Source organism: Barbatula barbatula (assembly GCF_947034865.1).
Source record: "Barbatula barbatula genome assembly, chromosome: 22".
NCBI lineage: Eukaryota > Metazoa > Chordata > Actinopteri > Cypriniformes > Nemacheilidae > Barbatula > Barbatula barbatula.
In genome coordinates this window covers 1,586,551-1,609,050 of record NC_136785.1, presented here as the reverse complement: position 1 = coordinate 1,609,050, position 22,500 = coordinate 1,586,551, and the positions used below count along the sequence as shown (strand labels likewise).

The 22,500-nt window shown below is 40.0% G+C and overlaps 2 protein-coding genes across 2 annotated transcripts in view; one reads left to right on the top strand and one right to left on the bottom strand.

Moving 5' to 3' along the window:
- psmd5 (proteasome 26S subunit, non-ATPase 5) overlaps positions 1-1,624 on the top strand; it is a 5,153-nt gene extending 3,529 nt beyond the window's left edge. Inside the window, exons 8-10 of the mRNA XM_079487254.1 lie at positions 237-346; positions 434-574; positions 796-1,624. Of these exons, the coding sequence (XP_079343380.1) occupies positions 237-346; positions 434-574; positions 796-1,053 (509 nt within the window). The 3' untranslated portion in view covers positions 1,054-1,624. The remainder of the gene's footprint in view (positions 1-236; positions 347-433; positions 575-795) is intronic.
- A 561-nt stretch (positions 1,625-2,185) lies between these two features.
- Positions 2,186-22,500, bottom strand: part of loxhd1a (lipoxygenase homology PLAT domains 1a) — a gene marked incomplete at both ends in the record, with an annotated part of 25,526 nt that continues 5,211 nt past the window's right edge. The window contains 39 exons of the mRNA XM_079487015.1: positions 2,186-2,666; positions 2,763-2,918; positions 2,991-3,129; positions 3,387-3,557; positions 3,722-3,907; positions 4,033-4,210; positions 4,288-4,405; positions 4,482-4,609; positions 4,701-4,886; positions 4,964-5,169; positions 6,043-6,157; positions 6,262-6,471; positions 6,599-6,750; positions 6,836-6,998; positions 9,525-9,641; positions 9,736-9,917; positions 10,875-11,039; positions 11,642-11,770; positions 11,852-11,956; positions 12,136-12,287; positions 13,136-13,269; positions 13,378-13,529; positions 13,705-13,843; positions 13,929-14,105; positions 14,226-14,386; positions 15,241-15,433; positions 15,526-15,722; positions 15,811-15,887; positions 17,526-17,686; positions 18,074-18,228; positions 18,539-18,674; positions 18,827-18,913; positions 19,550-19,710; positions 20,019-20,154; positions 20,238-20,488; positions 20,662-20,785; positions 21,066-21,217; positions 21,441-21,539; positions 22,401-22,500. The exon at positions 22,401-22,500 is cut by the window's right edge and continues 85 nt beyond it. Coding sequence (XP_079343141.1) covers positions 2,186-2,666; positions 2,763-2,918; positions 2,991-3,129; positions 3,387-3,557; positions 3,722-3,907; positions 4,033-4,210; positions 4,288-4,405; positions 4,482-4,609; positions 4,701-4,886; positions 4,964-5,169; positions 6,043-6,157; positions 6,262-6,471; positions 6,599-6,750; positions 6,836-6,998; positions 9,525-9,641; positions 9,736-9,917; positions 10,875-11,039; positions 11,642-11,770; positions 11,852-11,956; positions 12,136-12,287; positions 13,136-13,269; positions 13,378-13,529; positions 13,705-13,843; positions 13,929-14,105; positions 14,226-14,386; positions 15,241-15,433; positions 15,526-15,722; positions 15,811-15,887; positions 17,526-17,686; positions 18,074-18,228; positions 18,539-18,674; positions 18,827-18,913; positions 19,550-19,710; positions 20,019-20,154; positions 20,238-20,488; positions 20,662-20,785; positions 21,066-21,217; positions 21,441-21,539; positions 22,401-22,500 — 6,231 coding nt within the window. The remainder of the gene's footprint in view (positions 2,667-2,762; positions 2,919-2,990; positions 3,130-3,386; positions 3,558-3,721; positions 3,908-4,032; positions 4,211-4,287; positions 4,406-4,481; positions 4,610-4,700; positions 4,887-4,963; positions 5,170-6,042; positions 6,158-6,261; positions 6,472-6,598; positions 6,751-6,835; positions 6,999-9,524; positions 9,642-9,735; positions 9,918-10,874; positions 11,040-11,641; positions 11,771-11,851; positions 11,957-12,135; positions 12,288-13,135; positions 13,270-13,377; positions 13,530-13,704; positions 13,844-13,928; positions 14,106-14,225; positions 14,387-15,240; positions 15,434-15,525; positions 15,723-15,810; positions 15,888-17,525; positions 17,687-18,073; positions 18,229-18,538; positions 18,675-18,826; positions 18,914-19,549; positions 19,711-20,018; positions 20,155-20,237; positions 20,489-20,661; positions 20,786-21,065; positions 21,218-21,440; positions 21,540-22,400) is intronic.

The window sequence follows — 22,500 nt, the reverse complement described above, 5'->3', positions numbered from 1 at the left end:
TGTTTCAATGCAGCTGTAAAGAAAACAAATTGTGAAATAAATAGACAATAAACCATCTTCCCAATAATATAGAAATAGATAAAAGAAGAATGTGTACGATCATAAAACACAAAGATCATTATATATTGCAATCTTCCAGAAGATGTACATTGGTGAAACATTAACTTTAAGTGATATTTTGATTGGGTTCTCATGGGTGTATTGAATTAAATTATTTTCTTGATCTAAAATTGCAGGTGAGAAATTTATTTCTGTGTTAAAGAGAATCAGTAAAATCACCAGCGATGAATCCACTGAGCTCCGAGTGAGATGTCTGGATGCTCTTGCCCACCTGCTCACGTTACCTGTAAGTGTGTGTGTGTCCATTCTTCTTCTTTACCAGTGGAACTTGTTTCTCAAATTTTATTAATGGTTTTGCTGTGGATTTCTGCAGGTGGAACAGCAAACGGATGATCTTCTGCTGTTGACGGAGTCTTGGTTTAAAAGTCTGAGCCCTCAGCCGATGGCGATGATACGGAACGTAAGCACACAGCCGTTCCCTGAGCTCCACTGCAGAGCCCTACAGATCTTTACTGTAAGTGCAATAAACATCCAGACACTTTCCAGTACACGCATGTAACAATATAGTATTGTGATGCGTGTGTGAACCCGAGGCTATTTCATCATTCATTTTGATTTGCATTTCAAGTCGAGTTTGAAGATTGTAGTGTGTTTATAGTACAGTAAGGGCTGATAAAGTCTTTTATCGCTTTTTGAGATTTTAATATATTCATGAACTGTTGTGTTTTGTGTCAGGCCATTGGATGCCAGCCGTGGGGACAGCGGCTCATGATGGACACGCCGGGATTCGTGGAGTGGGTGATGGATCGCTCTGTGGGAAAGGGAAAAGAAGCCAAAGATAGTAAATTCGCACTGGTGACGTCGATCTTGAGCTCCTCGAGCACTCAGGAGATCTTCGGGTCACAGAATTACTTAAAGCTGAGGATCTATCTGAAAGAAGGGCCATATTACGTCCACGCCGTGTCTACTGTCAGCACAGATGGAGCAGACTGAGTCGCACACTTTCTATCACAATGTTTTTTTCGATACCTCCAGTTTTTCTAATGTCTGTCTTCAGTGCAGATCAAATGTGACCAAATGCTCTTTAGATTGCTCCTTCTGGAATAATAGGAGTTTACAGCAATTATACACACACACCCACTCACGACTGTTCATCCGTACTCTTCATTTGTACTTTCACTATATAAACTAAGTTGAATTTGGTTTTGTTTCTATCTTGTGGTGCCATTAATAAATAAATAAGGATATTGTGCGTGTTTTTTTGCGTTAAATGTCTGTTGTTATCCAAGCAATACATTAAACACCCTCGACTTCCATTTTCATCTTCTTTTGTGTTTCACAGAAAAAAAGAGTCTGATTATGAACCACATATGGCTGAATAAATGATGACAGAATCTTCAGAAAGTTATTTTTAGACTTTCACACATCAAGCTGATTACAATGTTTAGAAAATCGACTGAAATGTTTGTTTGTTTGTTTGTGACATCACTTCTCATGCGTCTGACATTTAAAGACAAAACTTCAAAAGATCAGAACTGTAGACGTGGATTCAGTTCTGAGTTTTACTTGACAAACATTGCAGCACACACGCAGTTCCCACCTGAATGTGTGTGAGATTTCAGCCTCACAGAGGTTACAATAGTGTAAAAATTAATCACATTAACAAACAACAAACATTCACGCATTTATAAAACCATTCAAACACTTTGAGGCACGTCTGTGGTGACACCCTGAGAGCTCAGAAGCTTTGACATAAATACATTTAAAAGTTCTTCTGACTGAATGCTGTGATTAACCCTAAACGCCCAAGGTTCATGTTAAAGTGGGATCATTTAAAACAATTCTTCAACATTTGAGAAACGTGATTCATGACTTTTAGAAAGGAATGGACTGCGCAAGTCAGGGTTAACTTGTAAATTAGCTCGTGGCACCAAATGGAATTTAGAAACATGCTTGAGTAGTCAAATTGGACATCTATGGTACGACCAATGTTGAGAAAGTTGAACGCATCATCTTTGGTTGTTTCTGCAGTATTTTAGCATCCAAAGCATATATGAAGCATGTTGCGTGTTAGATATTCTCTCCTAATACTGATCGCAACATGAATCGATAGTCTGATTCAACATCAATACTTTGGATAGATGACACGCTTTATTCTCCCATCTGACTTTTTCTTGTCCAGCCATTTCCCGCACAAGAAGACGGTCGTCACTCCGTTGGCCGTGTTTGTGATCTCAATCCTGCTCAGGAGCCAGCCGGGGCTGAGGCCGGAGTTATCGTGCTCCACGCGCACTCGGAGCAGATCGCCCATGTCCAGCAGTTCCAGAATAAACCGGTTGGTCTTCCTGCGCTCAAACAGGTTGCGGAACTTCTGGCAGAGCTGCCTCCGACCAGAATCGCCGTTGGAGCCGAAGATGGTGACGAAGACGTTGGCATCGGTGCCCGCACCTTTCTCATCACCCGTGATGACGATGATCTCGTATTTCACGGGCACGAGGCTCTGGGCCTTGCTGGTAAAACTCTCGATGAATTTGGTGCACTCGAAGGTCTGGAACTCGTCTCGTTTGGAGGAAAGAGGAATGGCGGCGTTACATTGAAAGATATACCTAAACAAGAAAGACAAAATGAACAACATTTGCGGAACGTTCTTCAGATGGCAACTCAAGCAAAACGTTCTTCAAAGATTTTGTTGACTAACTGACTTGTTGCCCAGCTCCTTTTCTATGACCATGACTTCGTCCACAGTCCAGAAGGCCTCCGCTTTGACCTTCTTCCCATCTTTAGGGATGTGTCCCAGACAAATACTGGCGATGTCACCCAGCTCCTTAGAGGAGAACTCATATCGGTCTGTTGAGCCGCTGTAAACACGTCGAACACAGAAAATAAGCTTTCATACAAAGTGACGGACAAATCACCAGAGGAAGACTCACCGCAAAAAACGTTTCTTCTTGGTCACATTCTCCAAAACAAACTCTTTTGAACGTCCTTTTTTCCCTTCCAGAACGATCCAGGCGTTCTCTTTGGTTTCTGCGTCATCTGTATCCGCTGTGGTTACCAGAATCTCATATTCTGTGCGAGACAGAAGAACACACATTCATATAATACATTATTTGATAGATTGGTCGAGTGGGACGTCTTGAATTTCAATCCCAACGAAATACCAAAAGTATATATTGAGCAAAAGAATGATCTAATTTGAGATGAGAAATTTGTTGACATAAAAGAAACCGAAGCCATTCATCGTTGTTGAAAAGAACTTTTTCCTTTGTGCAAAAAAACCCGTCTTATTTTTGAGGAAAACCTGTTTGAAAGTGTGTGCGTCTCACTTGTTTTTTCATCGAAATCCACCGCATCATTGTTGGCACATGCCAGCTCTCTCATTATTTGTCCATCATCCTCATTCTTGGCAAGCCAGCGGTCACACTGGAAACGAAACTTCTTTCCCAAGATGTCATCGTGCACTTCCACATACTCCAGATGCCAACCAGGAGCCGGGCCTGACAACACAATATATTACTATATCACTTTATCATCTTTTGCATTTGATTTAAATGAATTGTTATGTTGTGATTCATCTCATATGGTTGAGATGAACTTTTATAAATTCAATGAAAGACCATGTGGTCATTGTATGTTGTAAAAACTGCTCGGATTGGCTCACCTGAGTTGTCGTGCCAAACGCGTACTTTCGAGAGCTCGCCCAAGCTCAGGATATCAGGAAAGCGGAAAGTGTCAGTCTGTTTGCGCTCAAACTTGTTTGTGTTGTTGCTTTCTTTCAGAGCGAGCGTTCCGGTGTCGCCGTTTTCACCGAAAATAATCATCCACATATTAGCATCAGTTCCCGCCCCTAAAAAACAGCCATTCATATACTGTATTAAGTCCTTTCTGTGAGCATAAACTCAATCCTTCTGTTCTGCACCACAAAACCAATTTAACCAATGCATGTTGGTAGAGTTGTCGAGAGTTGTCTACCGGTGGCATCGCTGGTCTTCACAGACACAGTGTAGATGGTGAGCTCTACCATTTCTTCATCATTTATAATGGCCGGCATCTCACATATGAGCGTTCGCTTGGGCCCGTACGAGTGAGACAGCCATTCCTCGTAAACAAACAACGCCACCTCATCCGTCTGCAGGTTATGAAGTTCAATCTGTACACATAAATTCATAGATACATTAACACAGCACCCAAAAGTCTGTGAACGTTTAATGATTTTGTATCTCTCACCTTATCCAAAAACCAGTCCGGTCGGCTTCCAGAACCGTCTATACGCACTCTCATTTTCCTCAGAGGAGCGATGTCCTCGATTTCCAGATTAAAAGTGTCTCTCTGCCCTCGCTCAAACCTTTACACAGAAGAAGAACGGGTGAGAAAATAATAGTGTAAAATCATTACATGTTGTCTATTTATTCTTCAAGTACCTGTCCTCTAATTTTGGCAGCAGAATCTCCTCCGATGTGCCGTAGATTCCAAACACAGTGACGTAAATCTGTGTGTCTGTACCAGCATGCAGGACGTCTCCTGTGAGGACAGTCGCGACATAGATGACCTAGAAGACGCACAAGAGATCTCTCATTTACACCCTTAAAATCCCCATGAGTCATTTCTGGTTTGATCATGCAAGAGACACGCGTGCACACCTTGTGTGAGATGTTAACCATTTCTGCATCCTGCACGTTCAGCATGCGTGCGGTGAGTCCGTCTCCTCTGTCTTTGGCCAGCCAGCACTTACAGCGGAACACAAAGCGCATGGCTTTAGTCGGGACCTCCACAGACAGTTCGTCCACCAGCCAGCAGCTCTCTGGAGTCGCTCCGTCATGACCCAGCTACAACACAACACCCACCATAACATTTAGACGCAATTTGTCCAAAGCGAAGTGTATGTGCGTGTGTATTCCCTCACTTGCACTTTCTTGATCTCTCCAACATCATCTCCATAACAGGTGAAGTAATCCAAAGATCCGGGCTGGAAGCCGCTCTTCCCATTAAAGTCGAGCCAGAGGCGTTCCGTCCTCCTGTTTTTCTTCCCGATGATGATAACATACACACGGCTGGAGGTCCCGGCGTCCCGTTCCACACCCGTTGTAACCGTGAAGTGGTACGGAATCACTACACACACACACTTGCACATGAGAATCCCTCTCATATTGAATTCAAGGTGAATCTATTGTCTTCTGGGTGGTTGCTAAGGTGTTCACTAGGGAACATTTTGTTGAACAAGTGGACCAAATTATTATAATTCTTTTGTCATTTGTTGTTTTACATAATCCACACAATGCACTGAAGAAGGCCTATAGTCAAAGTGTCTGTCTTTCTGTCCTTCTAGTGGATATTTCAAATAAAATCAAAATAAATGAATGTGTGAAAGTGTGAATCATGACTTTAAGTAACAGATTTGCACATCAAAATAAGGTGACGAAAGTGTGCATGCAAATTTATTATAACATGAAATTAAATATATTTTTTGTTGTGCTTTTTTGATGGAAAGATTTAAACATTCTTAAATCAAGACATATTTACTCGAGAAGCAAAATGATCTAAAATATGACATCTTAAAATCAACACAAAAGCGAGATTATGCTTAAAAATAAAATAAAATATCCGCGTAACAATTAGTGTAATGTTGTTTTCCCTTTAAATAAGGTGTATTTTTCTTACCTCATTGGCAGATGTTAAGCACAACCTCAAGCATAAACTTAATACATTTTTCCAAAAAAAAGCTTCTATCTTGACTTAAGAATGTTTAGACATTTGTCCTTAAAAACAATAACATTGTGCTAATATTGAATTACGTTTGTTGCTGTGTGCTAATATTATATCTACAAACAATTAAACAAAAATTTATTTTGTAATTATTAAACAAAAGCCTCCTTAGGACTTCCCCTTAATAGAAAACTGCATCACCCAGAGGTTTCTCTCTTATACCTCTGGAGACTTTCTTGAGATCTGTTATGATTCATTTCTGTGTTTGGTTGTACATACATGACTGCTCCTCCTCTTCATCCTCCTCTGAATGTTGTTTCTTGTTCATGTTGCTGTCCAGATTCGTCACGTTTTTAATGGGACAGAAAGCAGTTTCTCGCTCGTCCTCGAAATCCTACACACACGCATAAACACACTTTAAATACTGTACATTGTCACCCTAGTACGATACACAGCTTGTTAACGCATGCATGCACGAGCGCACGCATGCACGCAGACCTTAACGTAGAAGACCCTGTCTATCCGTCTGTCCTCACGCTTGCGAGAGAGCCATCGCTCACACAAGAACAGAAACACCTCCTCTGTGTCCTGATCCAACACTTCCACCTGCTCCAGGTACCAATCAGCACTGAGCATGCTGTTGTCATGACGAATACGGATCTTGAACACCTGGCCCAGATCCACAGCCTCCAGAGTGAACGTGTCCACCTGACCAATCAGAAATGAGGATCAAAATTAACTGTAAAAAAGGTATGGATGGTTCCATCAGATGGCTTCCGACGAAGTTGTCACAACGATGGATGCAAGTGCTGATGTTGAGGTGTTTGTGTCTCACCGATCCTCTCTCAAACTTGTTGCTGTTCTCTGATTTGCTGAGTTTGCGTTCTCCGGTGTCGCCCATGTCTCCATACAGGGTGATGAAAACATTGGCATCAGTTCCCGCTCCACACACGTCCCCTGTGGTTACTGACACTGTATACGTGTGAACTGCAACACAAAACACGCAAGACATTTAAACTTTGATCATTTAGCAAACGTAACCAAACCCATACACACATGCAGACACACTTACTCTCCAGTGCATCGTCCACCTCTGTTTCGATGACTTTCAGCGTTCCGTCTCGTGATAGTTTCTCGACGATGATGTCAGAAGGCACCAGCTCTCGAATCGTCTCACCGTCCTCCTCCGACTGTGCCAGCCAGCCCTCACAAGGGAAAATCACCGTCTCAGAACCCTGAACACACACACACACGTCTTTGCTCTTATCAGTGAACAGTTCACACCGAATTGAAAATCTTCAAAACGCAATAATAAAGGCTTTTCATTCTTAAATGTGTAAGCACACCTGATGTTTCCCAGGAGAATTATCATTGAATATATAAATGATTATATGCGGTTATTGCATTTATAGTCAGAAACAAATGTATAGCACAATGCAATGTAAGTCACTTTGGATAAAAAAGCGTCTGCAAAATGCACAGATGTTTAAAACATCATTATGTCTGTGTTTTTTGGCTCCGTTTGTATTAGTGTTAAAATAGAACATAGATCCAAAACTTTTGCCACTTTTGACTACCGTTGTCATTTTTTCTACTATGGTAGTCAATGGTGGCCAAAACTGTTTGGTTACCCGCATTCTTCGAAATATCTTTCTCTGTGTTCATCAGAGCAAATAAATGAATACAGATTTGAAACCACTAGAGGGCGAGTAATTGAAGACAGAATTTCTATTTCTGGGAGAACTGTCCCTTTAGTGCTGATAGTCTGGTTAGCCGAAAAACACTTCATACATTTGTTAAGAGGGTGTTATTAATGTGGGCATTTAGAAGACTTAAAATATTATTATAAAGTTAAAAAGGAAAATCTGTTAAAGCGGCAATTCACGATAACTTTGGGGATAAAAATGATCGCAAATCAATTATTGAGTAAATACATATATACATAAATACAGATCAGTGTTTAAAACGATCGTCTTATCTTACCCTGATTCACAAAGGCAGGCATATAATAATGATTTATAATTTGTGCAAATGCAGGAAAATGTTTTGGCGGGAGGACCTGCGTCATTTCATCACGTAAGTAAACACAAAGGAGAGGAACCGGCTAGTTTATCACACGTGTGTGAATGGCACTTCACCGTCACTGCTACAGGTGACAGAGTATTGTTGATTCCTATAACAGTAGCTTGGAATTTCAATCATCATCTAGATGGCTGTTTTAACATCTTCATTTATTAAGTTCTGACGCTGATGACATCTGGGAAATCATCGGTTGGTAATAACAAAATATAACCATTTATCTTATACTTAATTTATATTAGTATTCATTTATATAGATATTTTATTCTACATGAATTGCATTAAATTAAAACTACTCAACGGTTATTGATTCTTTGTGAACGTCTACCGGAAGTTAAGTTTGGGCCACATAACGGTTGCTCATGTTGTTGGCGCCGAAACGTCCATTAGTTAATATTATCAGGAATCAGGAAAAGTACCACGGTACAATATTTCTTTTCTGGGTAAAAACCCAAACCATGGTATCTGAATAACGTAAATCATATAGTACAGTCACGCCACTCCTATCAGCTTCTATTAGTGTAACGCTGAAGGACAGTATGTTGGTGATGTGTGTTGTGCTGATGTCAGGTTTCACTGCTGTGTTTCAGTCTACCGTACAGGTACAGATAGCACTGGAGTGAAGTACAGGTCAGAGAAGATTAGTCACTTGCACTAATGATGCACACACACACACACACAGCAGATGTAGGTCAATGAAATGGGTGAAGAACAGAGGAGTGAAAAAGGAGGTCCTCAGTCAGACCGGAACATTGTGTCCGGTCCATATCACAGTCCACTTACACAGAACATGATACATAACACTGAGAAAGAAGCAAGTTAGTGTGCTAGAGGTCATATTGCTAATGTAAAAACTTCACAAAAGAACATATTTTGATCAACGCTGGTAACCCATTGACTTCCATTGTATGGACGCGAAACGACTGAGACATTTCTCAAAATATCTTCTTTGTGTTGCACAGAAGAATGAGCCGTGTACAGGTTTTGTATGACATATCGCTTATTGCACCCTGAACTCTTTATAAGTTGCTTTGGATGAAAGCGTCTGCTAAATTACTAAATCTAAATGACATGAGGATGAGTAACCGGTGAGAGAAATCAAATTTTTGGGTGAACTGGGTACTTTTGGGTCCCTTTAAAGTAGGCATGAAATTAAATACGATCATTTTAATTGTTTTACACGGAGACTTTAAACAAGCCACTAGATGGCTGCAACCTTTACCCAAAATAGCATTACGGCTAATGCTAACGCCCTGGCTACTTTGTTTAAAGTCCCCGTGAACCAGAAATCGCAATAATTATTACAATGCATTTTCGAGAAAATTTTGTTTTGAAAGAGAAAAATAGTGTGAGTGGCTTTCGTCTTTCTCTGCGATTTGATTGGAATTATAAAAACAGCAGAACGTTGCATTTTGAAATGCAACTGGCAGCAGACTGACACTTGAAGGGGAGGAGTTAACGGATGCTCCGCCTAAGCCGTCAAACATACGTCATTTAAGATGGATACGTCACTTAAGGGCTGAAGTGCATTTTCAGATTTTAACTGAAGATTATGAGATCACACAATTTAAAAAAAGAGAATGATCCACATTGATCGACAATTTACAATAAAAACTGCAATATTACATGAATAAATTATCATTTTAATTTCACAAAGTACTTTGAGAAAAATAATTTGGCACCTTTCCTTTCCGGAGCAGCCTGCGAATTTCCACCCGGTCCAAATGCCATCCGGGATTCACTCCACGGTTATCATGACCGATACGGATTTTCTCAACGATATCACCAATATCCTCCAACTGCAGATACGTTGAATAATTATTCAACTGGGAAGTTCATCCAGTACACACACTTCTGTATTGATCTACATGTTAAGGCTGTCTTCACATTCACCTCTACAATGAACATGTCCTCAGCCCCTCGCTCAAAGTACATTCTCCTCTCTCTCTTAGTGACACAGAGAGACTTCTGAGATGTACACACGCCGTTCTGACCGTACAGGACGATGAAGACGTCTGCGTCTGTCCCGGCGGCAAATATATCGCTGGTGAAGAATTTGATCTCATAGGGAACAACTGTAACACAGATGTATTACATATGATTGCGTTGTGACAAATTCTGAACATAATTGTGTCTACATAGCCTGAACATATTGTTTTGTTGGTTAAACAGTGGATTTAGGTTAGTATGTATGTGTAAAGGTTATGCACATACAATCCGAAATGTACGTATGCTTGTTTTGAATTTGGCACTCGTCTCTGAATTGTCAAAACGACTCTCAAAATGCTTGCAGCATTTCGGAAAATCGAACCCAGTCCAATATTTTGTATAAATGTAAATGTGATTGACACAACGTGAGGTCATATTTATTTTTTAACGTGCGGAAAGTTAGGACTCTATGTGCAATGGCCTTTAATCTGAGGTTGTGTTTGATTCCGACCTAGTTATACTTCTGGAGACAAAAGATTAATGAAGCTAGAAGCTAGTAAAATCTAAAAACAAGTCCTTTTCAGGAAAGATGGTTCACAGAGACCTAAAATAAAGTTTTTATTTAGAGTTTTCTTATTTATATATCTGACTGCTCATGTGTTTCTATAAGAAAAGAAAAGATAGATGAGATCATGGTTATTTCTCCTGGGTATCAATAAGAATGAACGGAGTGCAAATGGAAACTTTTTTCTTTCTGAATACGGTATCAGTTATTTCTCCTCAGAAAGTGTTATTGTCATCTATTGTCAAATGTTTGTGGCCCTATCGTACACCCGGCGCAATGCGCCGAGCAAGAGCAAGTGTTTTTGCTAGTTTCAGCCCGACGCAGTCCCGTCCTGCGCTGCGTTGTTTAAATAGCAAATGCATTTTGGTTCATTTACTCACCCATTACTCATTAAGAGAATCAATTAGATTTTCCCTTCATTAAACTAGGAAAAAGGGGATTCGGACACGCCCTGAGTGCACCTGCGCCGTGCGCTTCGTTAAAATAGGGCCCATTGCATGTCTTTATTTGTGTGTGTGTGTGTGTCTGTGTGTCATACAGGGTGTGTATAGTTGGGTCTGTAGTTCATTAGGGGACAGGTCTCTGACAATGGCACCATCATCCTCTCCTTTATCCAACCAACGGCCGCAGGGAAAGCGCAAGAGCTGCCCGAGAGATGGAGCTTCAATCTCCACCCAGTCCAGAAACCAACCTGGAGAACCACCTGAGACATCATCGCAAAACACACAACATGCACACACACATGTCCACAGATACACATTCACATACACACATGTACACTGTAAGTAATTGTCTGTAAGATTTACACCAATACTGCCTGCACTGGAGATGCAGAAAACTATCCGACACATGATCAAGGCCAAGAGCTGAATATATCACACACAACAAACACTGACAGATGCAGAAATAAACATAGATGAGATATATATATATATATATATATATATGATAACCACCTTCACCCTAAAGAGCAGTCCATACAGAAACCTGAATATCTTAGTAACTGATTGGTTTCATATTTATATTTTCTACAAATGTTGTATAAATAAACGACATAAATAATAACTAAATATACATGACAGTTTTAATTATACTATGAATTAGGAATTACTGAAAATTACGTTTGTTTTTTGCTGTAAAAAGAACAGCGATTCGTTACAGTGTAAACACACACGCACACACACACACACCATCATAGACACTGTGGTTCATACACAGACAGCCATTAAAATGAATGTAAAACATGTTGAAGTACATAGCAAACAAGAAATATGTGACTGTTGATGATAATGTGTGTGTTTGTACCTGAATTGTCGTGTCCAATCCGGATTCTCTTGAGTTTGCCGATGTCCACAGCCTCTATTGTGAACTCATCGATCACTCCCACCTCAAATTTATTCTTGCTGTTCTTTGACGCCTTTAGATTGATGATGCCTGAAATAATGACACAGACTTTCCGTAGCTTATGGGCTGAATATATTACCTTAAAGCTGAGCTACTTGTTTCCATGGTTACCTGTATCATCTTTGGTCCCGTAAAAAACAGCGAAAACATTCGCATCCGTTCCAGCGTACTGCTTCTCTCCTGTTTTCACTCTCAGTGTAAACGTGGTCGACATGGCTACGCACACACACACAAACACAAACACACACAGTTCACACTGAAGAATGTGAAGAGATGTAGTGCACTATAAAGTTCTGGAAGCCGGAAGTGTTGGATGCATTTGCCTGTAAGCAGCGGAAGGGGAGGGGCTAAACATTCGAAGGGTAAAGCAGAACACGTGTTTAATGTTTGAAAACCTTTTTGCTCAAGTCCGAGCTGAGCGGGCGACGACTCATCTTCATCGTCTTCATCTCTCTTCATGAAGGCCTCGTCTACAGGCACTAACTCACGGCCCAGCTGTCCGTCATCTTCATCCACAGCCAGCCAGCGCTGACAGGGGAAAAAATACCTGAAACACAGACGGCACACAAACAAGGCGAACTTAATATCTTTAATGTGTCTATAAGACTATAGGGAGAGCAAAATGAGACATGCAACGATTCAGGATATTCTTTTTTTCATTCTTCAAGACTATAGGGTTATGGTAGCATTATTTGTATATAGCTCTAAACTTTTACAGAGTGTCCTACGATTCTAGAACAGACAAAACTGATACGCAACAGAGACTTTTTCATGAGCTATACAAATACATTTTTCTCTTGTTTATCAATACCCCCAAAATATCTGCCAAAGTAGTAAGAAACAAATGCAAATTTTGAAATGAAGTGTAACCTCTTTATTAAAGGTCCAGTGTGTGAAGTTAGGCGGCATCTAGTGGTGAGGTTGCAAATTGCAATCAAAGGCTCACTCCACCCCTCCCATTCGAGGCACTATGGTGGCTGACGCAGAACTAAGATGCTTTCGCTTCTTTGCCGAAGGAGACAATGTATTTACGAAACGACACAATTCGTCCGTTTAGTGCTAGTGTAGAGAGAACATGGTGATTCCATGTAAGGGGACCCGCTGTGTTTGTAGATAGAAATAGCTCATTCTAACGTAATAGAAACGTCTTTATACACCTCTGAAAACATAGTTATGCAAATATTTTTTGGATTTCTGTCAATAGATCATCCGAAAAACCACACACCTTAATTGATTTGAATTGTAATGCACTGGTTTCTGACCTAAATGTAAATCGATTTAAGAACTTCGACATTTGTACTGGGGAAAAAAAGACAGATATTTTTTGCAGTGCAGCCAGTGTTTCTGTGAGGTTCAACAGACGTGAAGTTGTGTGTGTTTATGCAGGAAACTCACATGGTTTCCTCTTTGGTATCAAAGATCTCGACGCGGTCCAGGTACCAGGCAGCGTTTGCCCCCTTGTTGTCATGACGAATCCTCAGTTTCTTAAACAGTCCAAGATCCATCCCAGTGATTGTGAACACGTCCTCCTGAGAATAATCAATAGATTCTCTATATGAGGGTGTGTGTTTTACTCTAAATAATATATTTTGTATGTCATGAAACAGACCCTTCGCGCGTGTGTGTTTTGCACTCACCTTTCCGCGCTCGAACTTGTTCAGGTGGTTTGACTTGCGTAGTTTTCTTTCACCCGTGTCGCCCATTTCTCCATATATGTTCATGTAGACCCCCGCATCTGTTCCGGCCCCGAGCATAGTGCCGGTGAACACATGGACCTCATACGTGTTCTCTAAAACACACACATTCTCACACTGTTTGTCATTCACTTAAAAGTCCTGTTTCAATTGTTTGGACCCAACAGACTGAACGTTGATCATGATTATAAAAACCTTTTGATCAAATGCTTGAAACACTATAAACAGCAATCCTATGGTACTTTTCTGTTAGTGAAACATTGACTTTACCTTCCAAATCTTCGTAGTCCTCGGCACGCAGCTCTACGAGTATCTCTCCATCCTCCTCACCACGAGCAAGCCATCGAGCACACATGAAGCTGTAAGATTGAACGACCTCCCGCAGTTCACCCGGAGACTCCTCCTCCTCCTGTGAGTGAGAGACAGGCGGACAGACAATGTAGATGGGTCTCATTCACACGGAATTTGTGTTTTATAAAAGCGTCTCGTTTCACCTTTTTCTTCTTTTTCTTCTTCTTGTCTTTCTTGTCGTCCTCCTTTTTCTCCGGTTTCACCATTGCCATGACCAACCGCTTCACATCCACTTTCTCCAGGAACCATCCTGGTCCGACTCCAGATCCGTCGTGACCGATCCGGATCTTATAGACCCGTCCCACATCTAGACCCTCGATCTGAAATAGCCAATAGAAGAGCAGCCTTTGAGACACAACAAAACTACATTTTTGCGTACTCTGACAACTTTAAGAAGAACAAAATCTCAGTCGAAAAGTTAATTTTGTTCAATCTCCTACCTTGAAGATCTCAGTGGTTCCTCTTTCGAAGTTGTTGGATCGGCTTTTGAGCTGAATTAATTCGGTTTTACCCTCTTCACCGTATATCTGCAGGAAGACATTGGCGTTTGTCCCCGCGGCCCAGACGTCCCCCGTCACCACGGTAACCTCGTAATTGATCACTGAATCAGATGAAACACTTTCATTCAGAATGATTATCAACCAAGTATCTCTCCTGTGTGTGTGTTTGTGTTTGACCTTGTTGTGGACCAAAATTGAGGTCCCCATGGGAAAAAAAGCATATACATCGTACAAAACAATATTTTTTTAAATCTAAAAATCCAAAACGTTTTCTATGATCTTTAGGTCAAAGTCAAAATATGTACATTTGGAGCGCTAGATGGTGCACTTTCAAAACAACAACAAAAGGCAGAAGCTAAATGACGTTATGTAGGAGAGTGGAATTATGGGACGCAATGGAGTATGGCGTATGGAGATCGCCCATCATGTTCACGGACGACGTAATGAATAAATACAAAATGTTGTCATCGTAATGAATGAGATTGCAAGAAACGTGAAATGTAATGCTACGTTAGCCAGTGAATGAAATTGGACTTTGTCAATTGAGTTGGTAGCGTGATGCTACACAGTTTTACGTGTTTAAAACCGCGTCGTCGTTTAAAAAGTAAACATTTACGCCTTTTTGGGTTTCCTGTACTGGCCAAAGAGAAATCGTGATCATAATAACAGAACAACAGATGCTGTGTCCCAGATGCTGTATAATCACTTCCGCATGTGCGAGGTGCCGTAGTGGAAGCAGCGGATATTAAATCACTGATATGCGACAATTACAAGGCAGACAAGGGACCGGCCATTATTTTTAAAAGGACTTTCTCTAGATTTGCACATTCTTGGGAACATTTGGGATAATGCGAATGCACAACTCAATGAAATATATCACACTGTGCAAGTGATTTTTGGATATTTCATAACAAAATTCTTCCTTATTGTAGCTTTTGAAAATTAAAATACGCACATTTCTCAATCTCTAGTGTCTCACTGGGATAGATTTCCACCTCCACCTTCCCGTCAGCCTCGTCCTTACAGAGCCAGCGATGACTGGGGAACATGTATTGAACCCTGTGCACCGGGATCCAGATTTGAACGCTGTCCAGGAACCAACCGGCTCGCAGGCCTTCGTTAGTGTGACCAATCAGCAGCCTGTTTATCTACAGGCCACTCCCACAGAGCAGAAGGGAATCACAATAAATACACAAATAATTCTTATGAATGATAAATGACACTAACTCAGGTGACATACCTTGCCGATGTCAAATGTTTCTATGGTGAAGACGTCTGTCTGTCCGGTCTCGAAATAGTTTCCCAGGTCGTTATCGGAGACGACCAAAAGCATCTTGTTGGTGTCCCCTTTCTCTCCATACAGCTTCACAAACACCTTTGAATCCGAGCTGGCGCCGCTTATACAGCCCGTCTTTATAGCAATGTGATAACTAACAGCTGGAACACACAAATATTTGCATATAATATGCATTTTGTTTACTTTTTGCACATGTCTGTGTGTGGCTGTTTGTGACCGTTGACTCACTGAACAAACGCTGACCGTCGTCGGTGGGAACTAACTCTCTCACGATCTGCCCGTCGTCCTCATTACGATCCAACCATCTGAAAAACATATCGTGGAAGAAGACTGTGTGTTATAAAATGTGTTCATTATGTACTGTTGTGTGTAAATGAAGCAAACAAGAATGAAAAAAACTAACTTCTGAATCATTTATAATAAACACTGCAGTGTTTCATTCAAAATATATACTTTTATTGTATTTTATAGTGACTTGAAGAAGACTGTAAGGTTTAACAGGTTTATGTCTGTGTTGCTAACATTTTTGATAAATCTCTACCCAAATCTGGCCGTCCAAATTTGTAAAAACACTGTAAAAGTATAGTAAATATATATACACTTTTATTTGTCAATCTCAAAATCAAATAAAGAAATAACGTTCGCCATCTTACATTAAGATGCAAAACTCTGAAAGTGGCTTTTCGGGTTGCGCTGAAGTCCTGCATGAGGATATTAATGCTCATAAAAAAGTCTGAAATCCGTTTTTGTGCCATTTAGGACAAGACACTTGTTGTTTTCATTGTAACAGTAACGTTATTAAAACAAAAAAGTTCATGTTTTCAATGGATATAAGTGAATAGTTTAGTTTTTGATAAAACATTTTCATTTACACATAGCCCACAGCAATGCTTTTAACACTGACTGAAATTAGCTGTATTGTCTTTGGATTAATTAGAAATAGTATTTAGATGCCATTGACACTTTACATGAAGAGTTTGGCAATCAAAAATATTTTTTTATTATGTTAACATGTTTTTATTGAGTTTGATTGATATTAATGGAAATGCACAATAAAATAACGGAGTTATCTCATTTTGGAATAGTGGCAGATAACGTTACTATTTGCACCTCGGTATCGTTGTGCATTAAACATTATGTTATAATAACAGAGTGTAAATCATTATATTTATAAAAGTTATCGAAATGATGGCAACTTAGAGAGATAGTAAAGCCCTACACCCCTAACCTTGCCTAAACCTAAACTTTATGAATAAAATCGAACTTTAAGTCTTAAAACAAAACAAATTTATGATCTGTAATGTGATAGAAAAAGAGCATTTTCAGCTAGAGTTGGATTAAAACCCCACCGTGCACCGTAGTACGTAGTGTTAAATATTATTTCCACGTTGTTTATCTTTCATAGAGGTCTGTAGTCCTATAATGTAACTCCCCATAAACTTAATAAATCGCCCATAATTATAGAAAAGTGTCTTTTACTGCTGACTAACTTGAAAAACATGGAAAACATCTTCTTTAGTTTGAAAACAGCTGGTATATAAAAAACTGTTTGTATTATTAATAATACATTAGATTTGGAGGACAAGATTCACAGCTCAACTATTGATTTGAGTTGTTATTCAAATGATTTTCTATGACGGGGTGGTACATGGAACAACTCATTTTATTAAAGGTGGTACTTGATCTGAAAAGTTTGGGAACCACTGCTATAAAGTACACTCATTTAGTGTGCATGTGTAACTGAGCTCTCTCTGTGGTGTAGGTTAGGTTTCCTCTGTACTCTTTAGTGTCCATTAGTAACCAGATTCTAGTTTCCCAACTACATAATTGAGTTAAACACCACTCTCACATGTTCTCCAGCTTACAGACACACGCATATGCACACACTGCAATTTTGCAGAAATCATTGTGCGTATGTTTGTTCGTATGTTCCATCATCTCGCCTGTAACATGGAAATTCGATGGATGCGTTCTCGGGTTGTCCCTCCTCTCTGATCATCAACTTATCCAGGAACCAACCGCAGCCTCCGCCACGGCCGTCGTGGCCAATCCGAACCCTCCTGATCTGGCCTAGTGAAACCGCCTCTACGATGAACTCATCAGCCTGAGAAAAAATACAAAAGAGGCGAACATTATACATTGTACTACAGTACCATACTACTTAAATGAATTGCTTTGAAATGCAAAGTAACAAAGCACTGTTTAAAATCACTGTGTTCACATAGATTTGTTTTACAGAATTCAATATTCAATCTTGATTTAGCAATAAATGTGATATGCTAGCTTTTGTTGAAACTCGTAACTTTGTATTAGCACCTATTGCTAATTTATGACTTATCTCTTATTGCTCCATGAACTCTTTGTAAGTCGCTTTGGATACAAGCATCTGCTAAATGACTAAATGTAAATGTCTAAATGTATGCTTATATAAATATATGTAATTGATGTTGTCCTGTTAGCTCCCTCCAGGATGCCCAATGTCATTACTTACATTTCCCTTCTCAAACTTGTTGACGTTGTTTTTACTCATGAACATCAGACGTTCTCCTGTATCCCCCAAATCACCGATGATGTTCAAATAAACACTGGCATCCGTGCCACTGCCACTGATGTTCCCCGTGCAAATGGTCACACGATACTTCATAACTGAAAATATTTGAAACAAATGTACAATGTAGAAATATTCTCAACACGTTGTTGTTAACTGCGTTTCTTAAAGCTCCAGGATAATATGGGGTACCTGTATGACTTTCTTCCTTCTGCAGAACACAAAAGAAGATATTTACAGAAGAATGTGGGTAACCAAACAACACTGGACCTCAGTGACTTCATGGACACAAAAGAACTGAGACATTTCTCAAAATATCTTCTTCTGTGTTCCACAGATGAAAGAGTGACGTGCAGGTTTTGAAGGACACAAGTTTTTGTGAACTTTTGTGTTCTGTGGTTCTCTCACGTGGTAAAGGTTCTTGCACAAGAGCTCCAGTAGCCGGTAATTCTCTGATGATCTCATTATCATCTTCATTGATGTCCAGCCAACGGTTACACATAAATGAGTATTTTTCTCTCGAGAAGGTCTTCATCATTGTCACCTAACCACACAACGTCAGAGCGATTGGCAGGTACCAACTCAAACAGTTAAGAATACACTATTCTTGTGTACATTGTGTGAAATCGCATACAGTGTGAAACAGACAAACAGCCTGTGTGTAATCGTGCACTAGACTGTGGTGGAGGCTCTTACCCTGCCAAGATGCCAGCCGGAGAACGGATGCCTCTTCTCGTGCCAGATTCTCAGCTTGCGAATCTTCCCAATATCAGGCATCTCGATCTACAACAAACAGAGGAGATTCTAAACAAGAATAAACTGTAATGAAACTATTTTTTTAATGCAGTGATCCCAAAAGTTATTTAGACACCAAAGTTATTTTAGTTAAAATGAAATATTGTCCTAAATATTATTGGGAAACTTGAAATAAACGAAATAATTCATTTGTTGCATCAGAAATAAACTGAAATAAGTTAAAGGCATTAATAAACAAAGCGAAACAAAAATAGCAACATAAAAAAGAAACAAATATTACACAAAAAAACTAAAAATGTAAATATTTAAGCTAATTTAAAATACTAATAAAAATAAATAAAACGATAACTCAGGTTTCAATGCAGATAAATGTTGTGTTAAAAAATCATGTGAAACAATGCTGTTCAAAATAACAACAAAACGTATTCTGACACTGCCTGGTTTTAAACTGTTCATGGAACATGTTCATAGTTAATGTGATGAACCGAACCTGTGGTTACTTGGCTAGGACGGCTAGTTTAGATCTAGTCTAGTATATTTAGTATCTTTATCTACCTGCAGATATCCCCTGGTTTGATGTGAATGACCTTCATACATTTTTTAGGTGTGGTTTAAGTCTCCAAATACTTTTTTGGCAAACCGTGTGCAGACACAAAGACGTACAATGAACTTGTCACACTGTCCCTGTTCAAAACTGTCCGATTTGCTCTCGAGTTTCATCTCATCGCTCTTGCCCTTTTCTCCGTAGACCTGCAGGAACACCTGCGCATCTGTGCCCGCACCTTTGATCTCAGACGTCCAGATCCACAGAGACCAGGGGAATTCTGGGAAATGCATTCACACACACACATGCAAACAGAATTAAAGCGTGAAACTTGAATATTCAGGTAGAAATTATTTTATATGTGATAGTTCCGGAAATCTTCGCTTTAGTCTCTTCTGCATCTAAGATATTTTTCCTGAGAAAAAGAGTCTGCCAAACGTTTCTGTCATAGATTTAAGCAATTGTTTCTCTTTTTACTTCTTCAGTTTTAGGAGAAACATCTAAGCCTGAAAACACTTTAGAGAACTCCTCATCTCTGAACGAGCAACCTTACTTTCGGTTGTTAATAAAACAACAGAAAAGGCTCACTTTTCAGTTTTTTCTGCCTCAGCGAGACCATCTCATAAAGCTCTCGCTCCACCAGTCCATCTCCCTCGTCTTCATCCAGCCACCTGCCGCAGGGAAACACCTGCTCGAGACCTGTGAACGGGCAGTACACCGTCACCTGGGCGACAAAAACAGAGAAGGCCGTAAGAACAGCACGTTGTATCGATGAATAAATGATGAGAGCTTTAAAAGCCACGGCACCTTTTCACAGTACCAGCCGCAGCTAATCCCGGCGTTGTCGTGCCCGATGGTGACTCTGCTGAGCGGGCTGAGCATTTCCAGGAGCTCCACGTTAAAGATGTCGATCTGAGCGCGCTCGAACGTGCCGCCCTCCAGGAATATCTTACCGCTGTTCTTAATACCCTTGTGGCCGTGCATCACCAGATGAATCTTTGAGTTGGTACCTGCTCCACGGATATCACCCGTCATCACCTGCACGTTATACACAATCGCTACACACACACAGAAATGATTTTAATATCACTGCGAATGAAACATTTGCACTTCTTCAAAGTGAAGGTATTCGTTTAAGTACACGATGGGAATCGAACCTATGATCTTGCAGTCGCTAGCGTATCGCTCTGGTGCGCAACGCTACAACATACACAATGACAAAGACTCTCACCCATGGGTTGTGTGGCTCCGACAAGCACGTCTCTCTGTATTTTTCCATCCCCCTCTGAGATATCAAACCAGGCATCGACAGGAAACTCGTACACTTCTTTATTCCCCATGTCATCAATCACAACCTGATACAAACACACATCAGCACATACACATCATCTTACTATATCAAACAAAATGTAACAAATCGTGGAAAAGATTTATCATCTGTTAATATTCATTTGTGAAATTGTAACATTGTTTCATCAAACTTTGATAACTACCATAATCTTTTAAACAATTGATAAGATAGCAATCCATATGTTTTTTCATTATGCTTAACTTATGAATTTATTTTGTGTCTTTAATAAATGAAATTTTACTCTGACTATACATACAAGTTAATTGACGTGTGTGTGTGAGTACTTTGTCACAGGCCCATCCGGCAGAAGACCCCTTGTTGTTGTGTCCGATAGTGATTTTTCGGAGTCTGCCAAGATTCGGGGCCTCTATGGTGAATTTATCCTCATTGCCGCGCTCAAAATTGTCCTTCCCCTCGCTGACCAGCTTACGTTCTCCTAAAAATCACACACACGCATCGAGACGCAGAAAACATCAATACTTACATTTACGCATTTGGCAGACACTTTTATCCAAAGCGACTTACATTGCACTACACATTTGTTTCTAAGTATGTGAAATCCCTGGGATCGTACCCATGACCTTGGCGTTGTTGAGCTACAGGAAATACTTGTGTTACATCATAAAAGCACACAGAGAAGTATTCAGTGGTTCTCTGACCTGTGTCACCAAATTCTCCAAAAATTGTTAAATAGACATCAGCGTCCGTTCCACTGCCTTTAGCATCCATAGTGAAGACGCTGGCGATGTATTTGTTCTCTGCAATGCGCAACAAACACACTTGTAGTCACATCTGACATCACAGAAATATTTCACAACAAAAATCGGCTAAAAGCATTAAGACACATCAAACTCTCTGTGATTATTATTATTAAAATTATTTTCAGTAAAGACTACGAACGCAAATTGTTAATACAACTTCAGCTGTTCAGTTTTAACCGGTGTAATAACTAAAATGGGTTAAGGCAACAGGTTTTCCTCGCAAATTTCTAGTAAAGTCAACTAATTCGGGTTGAGAGTGTAAGCCAGCAGATCAAAAACTAAACTTGTGCTTCAACTTGAGCACCAACTTTTAGCAAGAATAGAGTTTTACAGTAGAAGACCAAAACCTGATGAAGACGACAAAGATATAACACAAACATTATTGTTCTCTCTCTCTGTCAGATGTAATATATTGTCAGTAGCGTTCAGGAATGTCGAGCCGGGGATATTGTTATCCCTGTCTGAAAATCTACTCCACTACTACACGTCTCCTAATCTCTTATATGCAACCTGAGTCTGGTTCGATGTTCCTGGCGTTTGTGTGCATCATGAAAGCGTAAACCGTATGATGTTATCTGTGGTGATATAAGATTATACCAGCGTCTAGGTGCCAATGAGTGTGCCTTTCAATTTCATCATAAATAAAGTTATGTATGAGGTTTGTGTACGGTACAAATGCATATTCTCTTTATTGTCAGTGGTGTGATTCAAAAAGCTGAAAGATATTTTTAATAAAAAGACGAATAAGTTGATAACTGAATCGGTATATAATGCGGCGGTTGTAAAGATTCATTTGACCAACCCAAGACCAGACAAACAAGTTCAACAAACAATGGATCCATGCAAACAATAACGTACGTTTGGGAATGTCCATGGGGTTAAGGCTGCCCAGCAGATATCGAACGGTAAGTCCATCCCCCTCTTCTCTGCTCAGCCAATTATTGCAGGCATAAAAGAA